The sequence below is a fragment of the Schistocerca americana genome, chromosome 4, assembly GCF_021461395.2.
Source record: "Schistocerca americana isolate TAMUIC-IGC-003095 chromosome 4, iqSchAmer2.1, whole genome shotgun sequence".
Lineage (NCBI taxonomy): Eukaryota > Metazoa > Arthropoda > Insecta > Orthoptera > Acrididae > Schistocerca > Schistocerca americana.
Genome location: NC_060122.1, coordinates 280,942,810 through 280,958,244, shown reverse-complemented (window position 1 = coordinate 280,958,244; position 15,435 = coordinate 280,942,810). Strand labels below are relative to the sequence as shown.

General features: G+C 39.9%; 1 protein-coding gene across 2 annotated transcripts in view; it reads left to right on the top strand.

Moving 5' to 3' along the window:
- Positions 1-15,435, top strand: part of LOC124612507 (protein maelstrom homolog) — a 105,141-nt gene that overhangs the window by 70,577 nt on the left and 19,129 nt on the right. For both annotated transcript variants that reach the window (XM_047140752.1, XM_047140751.1), the window contains exon 13: positions 6,387-6,551. In XM_047140752.1, coding sequence (XP_046996708.1) covers positions 6,387-6,551 — 165 coding nt within the window. The remainder of the gene's footprint in view (positions 1-6,386; positions 6,552-15,435) is intronic.

The window sequence follows — 15,435 nt, the reverse complement described above, 5'->3', positions numbered from 1 at the left end:
AGCAATCGCAGCAAGCAGCTAGATGCTACCGGGAAAAGGGGACGCCAAATTCATATTTCTGAGGGAAAAAACTTGTTTCACAAAGCGCCTAGCAACCAGCGCACGTTGATATATCGATCATTCGTATGATTTGTAAATGCATCCCTGTTGTTTTTTTAACATTTTTGAACACATTTTAAGTTTATTTATGAATGAATCATAAGTTGATATTTGAACGCGTGCATAGTGTAAGCAATGTCTCTGTCGGGAGACTCCTCGGGGACGGGGCTATATGAGCTGAGCAGAGTTAAAGCCGAACAGGTGAGTGCCAGTCGCTGTCTTATTGTGTGGTTGATTGGGTTTGCGAATGATCAGTGTTGTTATAATTACTAGCGAAATCTATAGATTCAGACTAACAGGAATAACAGGTGAGAAAGATTACGTATTATCTTCTCGGTGTATCCAATAAAATGGAATTATGACAGAAAATTTTTGTCCAGATTGCTACACTAGTAGGGACCAGTTACACAGTCCCTGGCTAGCATCCGCTTAAGTTCTATTCTGGAAGTAACGCAGAAAACGTGTTGTACGAACATGTAACAATGCCTAACTGGAGAAAAATCGTGGGATAACTAAACAGGTGATTCTGGCAGGGTTAATGAAGTTAAATGGCGAACAAATTTTGACAATGGCAGGAACAGTTACAGAATTGGTGATGACAAGCTTGTTTGTTAGGACGAGGAAGTAGAAGAAACGAGGACATCACACAACTTATGGAAGAATAAGACGATTCCAAATTTATATGAATATTTCTTAATGCTACTGTTTGATCTCATGCTTGAGAAACTGGTGCGTATGAATCACATGTGAAAGTATTTCCTAACATAAAGCTAAGTAGTAGGCCTAATAGGCATTCGATATTGGTACTTCGTAAATTATATTCTGTCGTGTTATAAAAATGACCATTTGTGCCGAAACAGTCTCGTTTATTTGGTGTGTGTTACAAAAGTGCTGCAATATTAGAAAGGCCTATTTTATTTTATCTAGCAGACAGTGACAAAATAGACGTAATCAGATTGAGAAACCACACCAGTCTTGGGTATTATTTGCATTAACAGCTTTTTCAGTATTAGATAACGACATTTCGATTTTTCATGTAGCAAAACGTTTGACAAACTTTGATGAGGTAATAGATTCTTTCGCAGAAATGAAAGCACGCCATGTAAAGCTGTAGCAAGATTAGAGAGAAAAAAGTGCTAGGTGCTAAGGATTGAAGAAATGTGTACTTTCTTGCTTGTCTCTTATCTTTATTGGTTTTACGTATCGTATATTTAATTTTATGTCACACAAAACAGCACGTTATTAGCTAAAAGGCAATAAAGAGTGCAGATTTTCTGAAAAGTTCTTGTTCTTCAGATTACAATAATCCCATCCACGATTGTGAGATTTCTTTTTAGGAGGGGCAAGGCTGTCAAACCGGCTGACTGGGAGCAGGAGAGTCACCACAGGACATTTCAATTTCCGTTGTTCTGAATATAGTTCGATGGCATCCATTACAAAATATACACGTTTCAATTCCACAGAGCGAAATACACTGACGTGCGATAGAAGAATGCTGTATGAAGCTGCGCAAGCGGGGTGTCGCCTGTTATGACTGGCTTCCAAAAGCGCATCGCAATCTCGATTTCAATGATTCGGTAATACGAAAATATGTAGCGTGCATGTTGCTGCACATCAAAGATATTTTCAAAACGTGACTTTTTCCCTGAGTTTCGTTTTCTAAAGTGCCGGGAAATCCTGCGCCCGTGGCTAAAACCATAACAATTCAAAGGATTGATAAGTTTTGCAGTTCCGAGGGAAAATACACTGTCGCTTAACATGGAAAAAGTGTGTTTTCACCCGGGAGAAAGTGTATTTTTAACCAGGAAATCTGGGGAAAAACCCGGGAATTTCTTTTTCCTTGTCTGTGTATACACCCTGTAGCACTTTTTCACTGTGGGATGCACAATTTTCAACAGCTGAATCGGTATTTGTGAAAAATTCCTGGAAAGAGGTGCAGGAGTGCTTTGGTTCTTTTTTTTTTTTTTTTTTTTCCCCTCTCTCTGAAGATGGAATTTCTACTTTGAAGAGAGTGGTCAGCCTTGGTGTAGTGTATTCATCCATAGCATTGGTAATTTCTCTGTGCTTTCTTGATGCATAGAGCTTATGACTCGACTTCACTGACCACGGTTTCTTAACAGGACTGACACCTACATCTGTAGTTGACTCATTAAGGTTATTTAATTCTTCCTCTATTGATGCAAAGTCTGCATCATCTGCACCATGGAAGGCTTCACCTTGTTCAGATACTATCGCTGTTGTTCTGTCAAAACATTTAGAACACACAGTCACCACTGGAAACATCTTTACTTTGAAACAGTCTTGTAATTAGTGCACCTATTCCCAACCTGAACGAAGTCTGTTTTTGTGTGTCGCTCTTTTATGTATATGCAAATAGTCAGCACACTTCACTCTCCTGTGGCCCCAGTCAGAAGACATTTCAAGCAGTCCTTTTCACAAAACACACTGCAACTGTGTCATTTATCAAGTTCCTCATGAAAAAACAGAACTCACTGGATGGTCTCAGATTTCTTAGAAGCCTCTTCAGTAAACACATTAGCACTGAACAACTACAGTACAGAGACCCGCAATGAACAACCATGACAAAGAAACTAACAAGAAACAACATCAAAGTGAAAATAAATATCTACAACAATGAAAGTGGAAAGAAATAACTGCAACAAAGACAATAGAAATAAACATTTGTAGTACTTCTAGAATTTACACGTAAATTCTGGAACCACTCAACCTTCTGCTGCCTCGAACACACGATATTTTAAAGATATGTTTGAGAGTGAGCCTATTTACTGCGCAACACGTGTCTGTGTGTGCAGGTTGGACTTTGGTCCTGGGAGGACAGGAGCTGCATCAGATGAGTGATGGCGGCAAGACCTGTTTTTGAATTTCTGGCGGTTATGAAACCCACCACAATGTAATTATTTTTATAGCATCTAACGGGTATCGTCATAGTTGACTTGCAAGAATTTGTATGTTTATGTGAAACTTGTGGAGATGAAAATATACCTGAACTTAACTGAAAGTATGAGAGTACGGAGTTATTTCAAGTGTGTGTGTGTGTGTGTGTGTGTGTGTGTGTGTGTGAGAGAGAGAGAGAGAGAGAGAGAGAGAGAGAGAGAGAGAGAGAGATTTTTTAGTTCCTCTAACCTGCACTATTTCTTTGGAGAAAAAGTTGTAGAGATTGACGCAGCCGCATATTCAGAGAAGAAGATCGGCTAAATATTTCAAGTAAGTGAACTGTAGTAAGAGAAGCGTGAAGTTCACAATCTAGTTTTGTGCCGCTTCTCTTGTCGCCGATACTGTTAGACATTGTAACAAAGAAATTAGTAAGAAACCACTTCAATGAAGACCTACGTTACCGTTGAAAGTTAAAAAGATGATTCCTTAAAATAAAACCTGTCCTACTTGAAAGTGGAAGATATCATTTACAAGAGTACTACATGGTACTAATCAACAGAAAAAATCTTTAAAAATTCAAAAGGTGACAATAAAAGAACTTGGACAGATCTATCCAAACAGAGGATATCATTTTAATCATAAAGCAGTTCTCTTTGAAATAAAAAAAATCTCTAACGAAATATCTAGAACTGTTATGAAAATACAGCATTGTAAAAATTTTTCCGAAATTTGCATCTTCGAAATGGTGTTCACAGTGTTATCTTTGGAGGCCTGTATCTTGGTGCAGGAAATTTTTTGGAGGAAACAAAAAAAATTACACGTTTCTTACTTACTTCTCAATTTTAACATATGCTACATTCGATAACATCCGAGACCATGAAGGTAACCCCCCTGTCAGAAGCGATACAGATTATGCCTCCAGCAATGTTATGCTGTGCCACATTTCAAAAGCTTCAATACTTTTTTTATCTGGGTTGCTTGTTGTCCCAGTTTTACTTTCGTATGATGGGTAGCCAAAAAGTTTATCACATGAACAATGTGATTGTATAGAATCTTTCTTTCTTTCTTTCTTCCCCCCCCCCCCCCCCCCCCCCCCCCCCCCCCCCCCCCCCCCCCCCCTCCGTACTCATTGCAGTTCTGATACACATCGAAATCCAGACATCACAGTACTGTAGCACTCCTCCAGAAGAGCTGAAACAAAATAGCATTAGCCATTGATAGTTATTCAGTAATTTGTTTTCTGCGGCAGTGGAAATGTGTTGCTTCTGCATCAGACCAATCCAAATGACTTCTTTAGCTCTTTGTGTTGTTCTGACGTAGCTGCAACATTTCTGCACCTGCTGAAAATGTTATTCTGCAGTTCAACTAGCCTTTAGTGACAGGAATCAATGAGGTTTTTTTAATCAGCATTATAATAGAATTTATTTAGTTATCATTGAGAGATGTTCAGTCAGCTGGTCATTCATGTAATTTTTAGCTAGAGGATAGTATAACTTTTTTCTCTGGGGTTGAGAAAAGCAAATGTGTCTGTTGTTGTAGAGAACATTTTGCAAGCAATAATGATAAACAAATATTTAAAAGCCCAAAAAGAAAACAGCAAAATTCATTAGTTCAACAAGTCGTCCCGACTAAATTATATACTGTTAATCTGTGCTTTTTTGCATTTTTAATTGAGCAGTTACACCCACCTCATATTGACAATACATGCTGTAGAACGATACTCCACTTATGCCATTTGGTTTTGGATCCTCTAGTGGTGTGCTTAGATATTGTTTGGGGATTTCAATGCCCACCAGGACTGCAGATATGTATGTTCAAATAAAACCATTAATGACATGACTTAATTGTTTTGAGTTAATAATTTAAACTTTTGACTTTCCCGTCTTATAAAGCCACACTTCTGAAGAAACTTTCCTTACTCTTCTCAGTCTGTATTTTATTTCCCTTTACTTTTGTCACACTAGTAATTTTTTTTAAATAGTCCCAGAAGGTTGTATGAGTGCGAAACATCATCAGCTCTAGACGAGGGATGTTCAAAGCACATCATCTTGAGTGCAAGTTCAACAACTATGTGATCCATCTCTCTCTTGGCCACAGTTAGACAATGGACATTCATACGGACATGCCGTTGCATCTGTGGTGATGAGCAGTCCCTCTCCAAATATGTGAAGGGTGGCATGGAGACCTCTGCAGACTAAAATTACCTTCCCAATATTGTACAAAAGCAGATCTATGCCTTTTTCCCCACTCACCTACCACCTCTCAACCACCACCATTGTCCGACCATAAAGGAGCACTCCTCTCGTGACTCAGTATCATTCAGGACTGGAGGAACTGAATCACATTCTCCGCAACGGTTTTGACTGCCTGTCTCTATGCCTTGAAATGAGTATAATTCTCCTCACTCATCCCACAGTGGTATTCCGCTGCCCACTGAACCTCCACAATATCCTCTTCCATTCCTATTACACCGCTTCTCCTAACCTCTAACCCCTTACTTCATGCTTCGTATCCCAATCCCATACATTCTCCACTTGCTCCAGTCCTTTCACAGGCATCTCCTACCCCATCAAAGGCAAGGTTACCTGTGAAAGCAGCCGTTTGATGATACAACTAAGCTGCAACCATATGCCACTTTCTATGTGGGCATGTCAACTACTGTCTGTCTGCATGATTTGCCACTGCCTAGCTGTGGCCAAGAGACAGCTGGACCAACCAGTTGCTGAACATTCTGCATGTAATGATGTGCTTAACTTCAGCAACTGCTCCACAACCTGTGTCATGTGGCTTCTATCAACACCAGCTTTTCTGAGTTCTGCACAGCCTACAATAATTGTTTCTGTAACCCCCTGATCTAAAACTTTGCTAATGCTTGCCTTTCATCTACCTACTCCTTTTGTGCTCCCGCTCTAGTACTATGTATGTCAGTCGTGCCAAAACACCTACAAGTCCTTTCCTCTTCAGTAATTCTCTTTCCCTCCTCCTCACCTTCCCAGAGCAGAGCTCCCTGATGCAGCACCTAACAGCCGCATCTCCCCCCACCCCCCTACCATGCCCATGTACCTGCATGCTCCACCAAGCAGCACTAGTATCTTCTGCCAGCTGTACACTGCTACCCTTCTTCCTCCCTGCCTCATTCTACTTCCTTACTCCCACCATCCATACCTGATTGCTGCTCTGTCAGACCAGTGAATAGCAATCTTTTCCATAATGTAGTTATTCCATCTGGGACTTGCCATCTTTTAACAATGGTTGTGGAGTTTTTAACTGTTCATGAATGTACACGAACTTCTTGTGAAAGTAATAGAGAGACAATTTTGTTTTGTATCGGGAGTTCAGTTATTTATTCTTGTATTATATTACAATAAAACGTGTTGTCTGTTCTTTTCCAGGCAGTTCAAGTAGTATTAGCAAGAGCAACAGCAACAGCAACACCAACAACAGCAGCAGCAGCAGCAGTGTCAGCAGTAGTAGCGGTCTTATTTTAGGACAAACTCCACTGAAAGTTGCTGGTAGAGGCAGTTCTGTTGCAAGCTGGGGCAATGTTCCATCAAGAGGTCAGTAAAACAGAATGTTACTTCGTTTCGCATTATTAGTGATTTTAAAAATTATATTGCTGCTTTAATATTATATCATGCCACTAAAATGCATAGTATCTGTTCATAAGTATCCAAACATTTCTTAGTGGACATTAATACATTGTTTGATCACCTTCCCTTTTATGACAACATGAACTATGCTGGGGACTCTTTCGATGAGGTGTCTGAATGTCAGTGAAGGAATCACAACCCATGGTGTTTTGATGTTGGATGCAGGAGTGAAGATGATGATCTAACTGTTCCCATTTGGGTTCAAGTCAGGACTCCGGGTAATCCAGTCCATTTCATGAATATTATTGTCAATAAACCATTGCCTTACAGGATTTGCTTTGACAGAGTGCATTATCGTGCTGATACAGTCACCATCTCTGAACTATTCCTCTGCAGCAAGCGGTACAGAGTGCTATAAAATGTGTTCATATCCTTCCTCATTTTGCACTTTCTTAAGAGTAGTACGGGAACCACATCCTAACCATAAAATAACACACACCCCATACTGTGAAACTCTGTACTACACTGATGTTACTCGACATGATGGCAGATAATGTTCTCCTGATTTTCGCCAAGCCCAAACCCTCCCATTGGATTGCCACAAGTAGTTGGCACGTGACTGATACGGTATTGCTTTTCTAATTGAAACAGGCATTTGCCATCCACTTCTATATAAAGACCACATCGAGAATTCGCCATGGATTATGGTCTAGAGTTATTACGTGTCCACAATGTGCCACCAGTTTCTAATGTTGTCTACCTATTTTCCACAAGGTATCTACATAGCCATTCGTGGAACCAGAAAAGAACTTCCTTCTTGCATCTGCTATGTATCCACCAAACTATGTATGCTACACTATAATTGAACCTTACACACTAGCCTGGTCTTGTTCAGTTAGTTTGTTTTCTTCAATTAGGATTCTCAGGAAGCACCTTTCTGTAGCTCACTGAAGAATACTCAGTTATTTCAATTATTTTTAATAACCATGTTTAATATTTCATTTACTTACGCGGCAGGTTGTCTTCAGCTGCCCAAGTACAAGAACTTTTCAACTAGTTATATGGTTTAATAATTAACTTGTAAAATTTTCTTCTTTTCAGTGTCTTGCTTGTACATTCTTTTTGTTTTGTTACAATTGTTTTTCAGATCTATTTTCAGTCTGTCTGTTACTTTAGAATGCTGAAAATAGTGTTGGTGGTGTGGAATCTAGCACCTATTTATGTTTTAAATTGTGAACATCCCACTATCCCAGTGGGTGCTTGAGCAATGATACATACATTTCTTTTGCACACTAACATACATTGAATCATGTCTTTTTGTCTCAAGGCAGTTAACACCAGGGTGTATACGACCCGGGACAACTGGGAGATGTGGGAAAAACCCGGGAATTTTTTCACCTGGGAGAAAACCGGGAAAAACCCGGGAATTTTTAGAATTCCGGGATTTTTTTGTTTTAGTTTTCAGTTAAATTTTTGTCATTTTGACTGGTAAGAAATAATATTCAAACAAAGGATATTACTGTATCCCGCTACTGCAGAATAATACTGCAGCAATAAAACATGAACGAGAGAAATAAACTAAAATAAAACTTAAGTTGCAAAGGAAATGTGCCATGTACAACAACAAAACACAGTGCTCATACAAGCATCTGCCAGCAGCAAAATGTGTCAGAGGCTTTAGGAAGACTATGCAATGCTTCATAACAAAAAATTGACTCCGATGAGCCTGACGTCGCAACTGTTTAAATTAGATTCGTGTGAGCAGTTGCATGCGGGCCCATGCGCATGCGCAGTTGCGTCGCGTGTCTGTAGTACCTTCTCCCGCTTCTGGCTACTAAAGTGTGTCTGTTAGCTACAGTATATAAGCAGTAGCAGTAAGATGCTATTCACAAAAATTTTACTGTCGTGCGCAAGCTGCCATATTCACTAGGAGCGAACCGGGATATCTGCCCCGGGCGGCAATTTCAGTCAAGCATTAATCGCCTTGCAGAACAATGAAGTTATTTTTGTCTGTTTGCTAATGAAAAGTGGTTTTTATTAATCTTTTCTGCTGAGGCAGTCAATTTAATTGCGATGAAATGCTTAATTCCACACTATTGGCCAGTTTCAACTGTTCTCTGCATTTCAATAGAGCGTGTTTTCGTCTTCTTGCAAGTATGACATTATGCCGTAATAAAGAACCAAAATTGAAATAATACAGTACTGGTATTCCAAGAAAATTTACAACCGAATCTGGACGTACGAATGTGCACTTTAAACCGAATTATGCACGTTATTATGGGTCACGAAATTATGATGCTCTTGGAATATCCTCTGATGTCTTGTTTCTTTTATGAAGTAACGTAAGATCTTTTAATGTTTTACACGTACGAACATATGGGCTTCTTGCGACATCGTAGCTGCGCAAACGGTGTGACGCCTTCAATTGGCACTCTCTGGCAACTGCTGAAACAAACCTCTTTCTAACAGGTTGCGGGAAAATATTGCAAATGATTGACTGAAAAGCGTTACTTTCAAAGTAAATTTCCTTTTATCCAAGATGAACTATGTGCGATGAATTTCTTTAATCACAGAGCGTTTGACTCTCATTTAAAAATCAACTCTTTGAGGATGACCATTTAGAAAAATTTCGAGCCCAGAAGATCATACGTTTATGTTGTTATTAAAAATTTTACTGGCACATTTGTGAGATGTATCTTAAAGTGTAACACGCGCAAAGAAGATCAACGTTATACGTGAAAGTTAAGCTTCTCTTGCAGCTTATTAATCGTTGATACCAATATTGTATGTGAAAGCTTTGATTTTCTTGTAGCAACACTATGTATATTAATTTAAACTATTAAATTTTTCTATTTGTGTGTACGCGCTACTTAACAGTGATAATGCTATTGGCTGACGACATGACGTGTCCTTTGCTTTGAATATCCGCTGTATCGGCTGGCGAGATCATGTGGCATGAACTACGACTGGCTAACAAAAGCGCATTGCAATCACTATAAACTGATAAGTTTTACAGTTCCGAGGAAAAGTATACTGTCACTTAACACGGAAAAAGTGTATTTTCACCCGGGAGAAAGTGTATTTTTAACTGAGAAATCCGGGAATTTTTTTCCTTGTCCACGTATACACCCTGAGTTAACACAGATTTTTCTTGAAATTGACTCCTACCTTTCCAAGTAATCATTAATCCCAGCCCAAATGGTGATTCATCAACTTGCAAAATGTTCATTGTACTACACCCACCGTTGAAGCCTGTGTGCTCCTTTGCCTATTTAAAATCCAATATTTTTTAGATAGTTGGTGCTAAATTTATTGAATATCATGTACATAATGAAGAGGAGGTTCATAAGTCTGTAGTTAGTCTTTTTCTGTTTTTTCTCTCCTGTGAAGTAAGACATTTACACAGTTATTTAATTTTACGAAATTGTCTTCCGCCACAAAAGTGAATATTTTACTAATTCGTTTTCCACTATTTTCCTGAAGTTTTCTTCAATTATTTTTATTGAAACTCTTGTCAACTTGTAGTGCCTTCCCTTTCTTTGTATCTCAAATGGCTTTGTATAGATCTTTGACCATTACTGATGTATCAATGACGATTGGTTTGTTAATAGCCTGAGGGCTCAAGAAATTTTCACTGTGGAGTTGCAGAACAAAACTTTATTTGCATCCACTGAAGGAACGAGGTGGCGCACAAGAACTGGTGAATACATGTCGGATAAACAAAATGTTTTACATAGATAAATGTATAAATGTATCTCCGAGAAGAGCATTACTTTTGCTAGACATAACTACAAGAGAATAATAATTGGCTAGAAATAACAAAAGAACTATTATATCTCAAAAATAATATGTACGCTCATAGGTAGCTGTGAAATGTTCAGTGCTGACTTCAGTGTCCCTCCAGCTGCTAGCACAGAAAGTCAACTGACAACCACGATTATAGCAAAACTGCACTCATACACATTACATGTAACACTTCACTGCACTGACAGAAAGTGAACTTTGTCGCTGCAGATCTCTTGGGTTTTTTTTCCCTGTATATGTTTGTGCATTCCCTCAATATACATTAATGGTTGATATTGTTTCATTCAGCATATTCTCTAAACAATCTAGGAAAAGATAGATTGCTACTTACCATAAAGAAGACACTTTAATTGCAGACAGGCACAATTAAGACACTTACATGGAGGTTTTGGCCACAGCTTTCATCAGCTGTACTACACCTCACATACACACGACTGCAAACTCCAGCAGGATGCTGGCGTTAGCAGTTTGTGTGTGTGTGTGTGTGTGTGTGTGTGTGTGTGTGTGTGTGTGTGCGCACCTGCAACACAGCTTAGAAATGTTGACATAACAGCATGCAAGTGTCCAATAGTAGCTCTTCTCTATGGTCTTCCACGTATTATGATCTTGTATCTCGTCTCCTTCTTCTTCTGCATCAAGTATTTTCAGTATCAACTGTAAATTGTGGAACCAAGTAGCTATTGTTATCCGCTTCTTTTTTCTTCAGTTTCACATCCAAATAGTAAGTTTCGGTATATTTGTTTCCTCGATTCCTTTTACGTATACAGCAACTTCCCTCTATCCAATCCATAGCATATTCCTTCTGTCATTTCCAGTCTTTTTAACTCTTAATTGTTCATTATGTTTTCTTTACTTGCAATTGTTGCTTATCTTCTACGTTTACTTCTAAATCTACATGATTATTCTGCATTTCACAAATAAGTGTCTAGCAGAGGGTTCATCAAACCACATTCAAGCTGTTTCTCCTGTTAGACTCTCAAACAACACAAGGGGGAAAAATGAGAACTTAAATCTTCTTGTGTGAGCTCTAATCTCTCTTATTTTATCATACTGATCATTTCTCCCTATGTGGTTGGGCACTAACATAATATTATCGCATATCAGAGAAGAAAGTTGGTGAGTTAAATTTCTTGACGCTCCTGCCACAGCAAAAAATGCCCTTTTTTTTTAAATTAATGCCACTCTTAATTCATGTATCGTATCAGTAGCACTCTCCCCCCTGTTTCATGATAATACAAAACGAGGAACTCTGCTTCAAACTTTTTTGATGTCCTCCATCAGTCTCATGTGATGTGTATCCCACACCACACAGCAATACTTCAGAAGAGAACGGACAAGGGTAATGCAGGCCTGTTGCGTTTTCTGTGTTTTCCCTTTCCCTAACATTATCCGTGTGATAGTGCCAATTTAAGTTACTTGTAATTGTAATCCCTAAGTATTTAGTTGAATTCATGAGCTTTATATTTGTGAGATTTATTGTGTATCTGAAATTTAGCGGATTCCTTTTAGTGCTCATGTAGATATCCTAACACTTTTCCTTTCTTAGAGGTAGGTATCTTGTCTAAATCATTCTTGATCATCTGATGACTTCACAAGACAATAAATGAATCATCTGCAGACAGGCTAAGGTGGGTGCTCAGATTGTCTCCTAAATCATTTATGTAGATCTGGAGCAGCAGAGGGCCTTTCTCCATGGGAAGTTACAAATACATTTGTTTTACTCTGTGACTTTACATCAGTTCCTATGAACTGTGACCTTTCTGACAGGAGATCACAAATCCTGTTGCACAGATGAGGAACACAATTTGGTAAGAAGTCACTTGTGAGGAATGGCGTCAAAAGCTTTTTTGAAATCAAAAGCACAGAATAAATTCGTTATCGCCAGTCAATAGCACTCATTAATCCTTGAGAATTAAGAGCTAGCTAGTTGTGTTTAATAGAAACTTATTTCAATTCTTGTTGCCTGTTTGTCTATCAGTCATTTTCTTAGAGAGAGATTTGAACACAGTGTATGTTCCAAAATCATACTGCAAATAGACGTAGTGATAAGAGTCTGTAATCTAAGAGATTGGTATTGGTGCGACTTGTTCAACTTTCCAGTCTTTAGGTACAAATATTTTGACACATGAGTGGTTGTATATGATTGTACAATTGCTAAGTATGAAGCTGTTGTATCAGCATACTCTTGAAGGGACACAACAGGTATAGAATCTGGACTGGAGGCCTTGCCTTTATTAAGTGATATAAGCTGCTTCGCTACTCCAGGGATGTCTTATGTTGCTAAGTTACTCCTGTTGACAGTAGCTCTCAATTTGAATTCTGAGATATTTACTTTGCCTTCTTTGGTGAAGGAATTTCAAAAAACCTTCATACTAACTGTGCTTTAGTGGCGCCATCATGAGTAACATTTCCGTTGCTACTGTGCAGTGAAGGTATTGATTGTGCATTGCTGCTGGTGTATTTTACATACAACCAGAATCTTGTTGGGTTTCCTGTTATATTTTGAGACAGTTACATTGTGGAAACTATTAAAACCATCTCACATTGAAGATCACAATAAATTTCAAGCTTCTGTAAAATTTTGCCAGTCTGGAGGATTTTATGTTGTTTTTAAATTTGACATGCTTTTTTCATTGCTTGTGCAACAGGTCTCTGACCGGTTTTGTGTACCATGAGGGATCAGTACCATCACTCATTAACCTATTTGGTATACTTGTTACCTTCCAATTGTCATAGATACCATTTCTTTGTGTTTTAACCATATCTGGTCTTCACTTACATAATCAGATTGGAAGAAGTGGAGACTGCCTCTTAGGGAGGTGCCAAGCAAATTATCTTTTTTTTATTTTTTTTTTTTTATTTTTATTTTTATTTTTTTTTTTTAAGGTGGCAACACCAATTAGAAGTTGTGCAACATAAATGAAAGTTGATAGGCATGTTTCTACATCTGGAAGATGTCTATTCAGATTCCACAGTAGTCACATTAGAGTGGCGCTAATAGTGCCACTATGAGATGAAAATCAAATTCGCTTTAAATACACACTGTAAAGGTCGTGAGCATTAGTTACCTCTGAGATTGAATGAGGCAAATTGATATTAGTGAAGAATGACTTTAAAGTGGCAAAGAAGCCATTATCAGCACTTCACTGAGGGTGGATGAGGTTGTGTAGTAGGGCTAGGAGAATCTGGATGTTCCTTTTGTGATATTGTTGAAAGACTTGGCAGGAATGTAGCCCTGTACATTATTGCTGGTAGTGGTGGTCACAAGAGTGTATGGCCACAAGAAAGTTGGGCTCAAGAGGGCCGCATGGCACTAAAGAGGGGGAAGACCATGTTTTCCATGTGTCTCTGTCGCATCTTTTTGCATTTGCAGCAGCAATTTGAGCAGCAGTTGGCTACCACGGGGCCCCAGCCTTTGCAGCATTTTTTTCCCTTCCGTGCTGTATGTCTAGCCTCTTGCTATTCTTTTTCCCCTCATTTGGGGAACATCTCTGGGATGTTATTGGGAATGTCTGTTGCTGACGTAAAAACAATCTCACTTTGTTTTTCACTCTTTTCCTTTCTTTGTTTCCCTTCTCCTCTCATTCCTCTGTTTTGGTGTTTGAGGTTCCTCTTTTTCTTCTTCCTCCCTGTGCGCTCCTGAAGGCTGATCCATGTGTCTGATGCATAACAGGTGACTGTGTAAAGCGTAATTCCCATCCCCAGGTTGACAGGCGGGGTTCGCATGTACTCCCTGGTACAGGCCAGGCCCAGTGTGGGGTGATTGCCTGAACTGCAACCTTCCAAATTGCTGATTGGTCCCACCGTCAGGTGTTCGGGAGGTGTGACCTGAGGTGTGAACAATCGCCTAAGGCGGGTGCACCCCTTTGTGAAGGGAGCCCCCAGTTGGAAGCAGTGCGCCATCGGAGACGCTGGCGATCATGGGGATTTCCTCGCAGTGAGTCACTCCTGTTTGCGAAATGTAAATGTAATGAGGCTAATGGATCCAAGATCCACTGCACCACTGTTCCTCGTGGTTTCACGTACTGAAGACGGTCAGTCCTTCACCACGGTCAGTCCGTGTTTATTATTCAGAAAGGTGTTGATGCAATTGCCAGCTCTGTGAAATCCTGCTCCCGTTTACGGAATGGCACTTTGCTTTTGGAGACTGCTTCTGATTCTCAAGCACAGCAACAGCTTGTTGCCTCGCTTCTCCTAGACTACCCCTTTCGTGTCGAGGTCCATAGAACTTTGAATTCTTCCCGTGGTGTAATTAACACCAGGCTGCTCGATGGTCTAACCGAAGCCGAAATCCAGTCTTACCTCTCTGAACAGGGTGTCATTGTCGTCCATTGTGTAGTGGAAAAGGTAGATTCCTCCTTAGTGGCCATCCACACTCTTTCCCTCGCCTTTGATTGAATGGTACTGCCGTCCAAGATCACAGCAGGCTATGAAATTATCACAGTCTGACCATACATTCCGAACCCGATGCGGTGCTACCAGTGTCATCGTTTTAACCACACTAGAACATCTTGTCGACGCCCAGCCAGATGTGTCTCCTGTGACTGGGATGCATACAAGGGTGATTGTCTGCCTCCTCGTCTCCACTGTATAAACTGCAATAGCGGCCATGCCGCCACCTCTTGGGATTATCCCATGTATCTTGATGAGTGGGCTGTCCAAGAGATTTGGGTGAAGGAAAAAGTGCCTTGCCCAGTAGCTCGCAAGTTACTGGCTAGTCACAAACCCTGTGTTCTCCTGTCTGGCACCTACAGTTCTGTTCTTGTTACCCCTCGCTCCATGAAGGACATGGCTACGCATACATGCGACATCAGATTCAGCTATGAGGTTGTGAAATCGCCCAGTGTCAAGGTAGCATCGCCATTTCCCCGTCCTGCTGTGCAACAAACCGTCAAACTGTTGCCTCAAGGGGCAAACCCACCAGCTACACAACCAGTCGGCGGGAATGGACAGAGAGAGTACTCCCATGAAGACTTTCTCCGTCCCTCCAGCCAAACATCACCTTAGTCTTCCTCTAACCGGAAAGGCTCAAAGAAGTCGTCCAAAG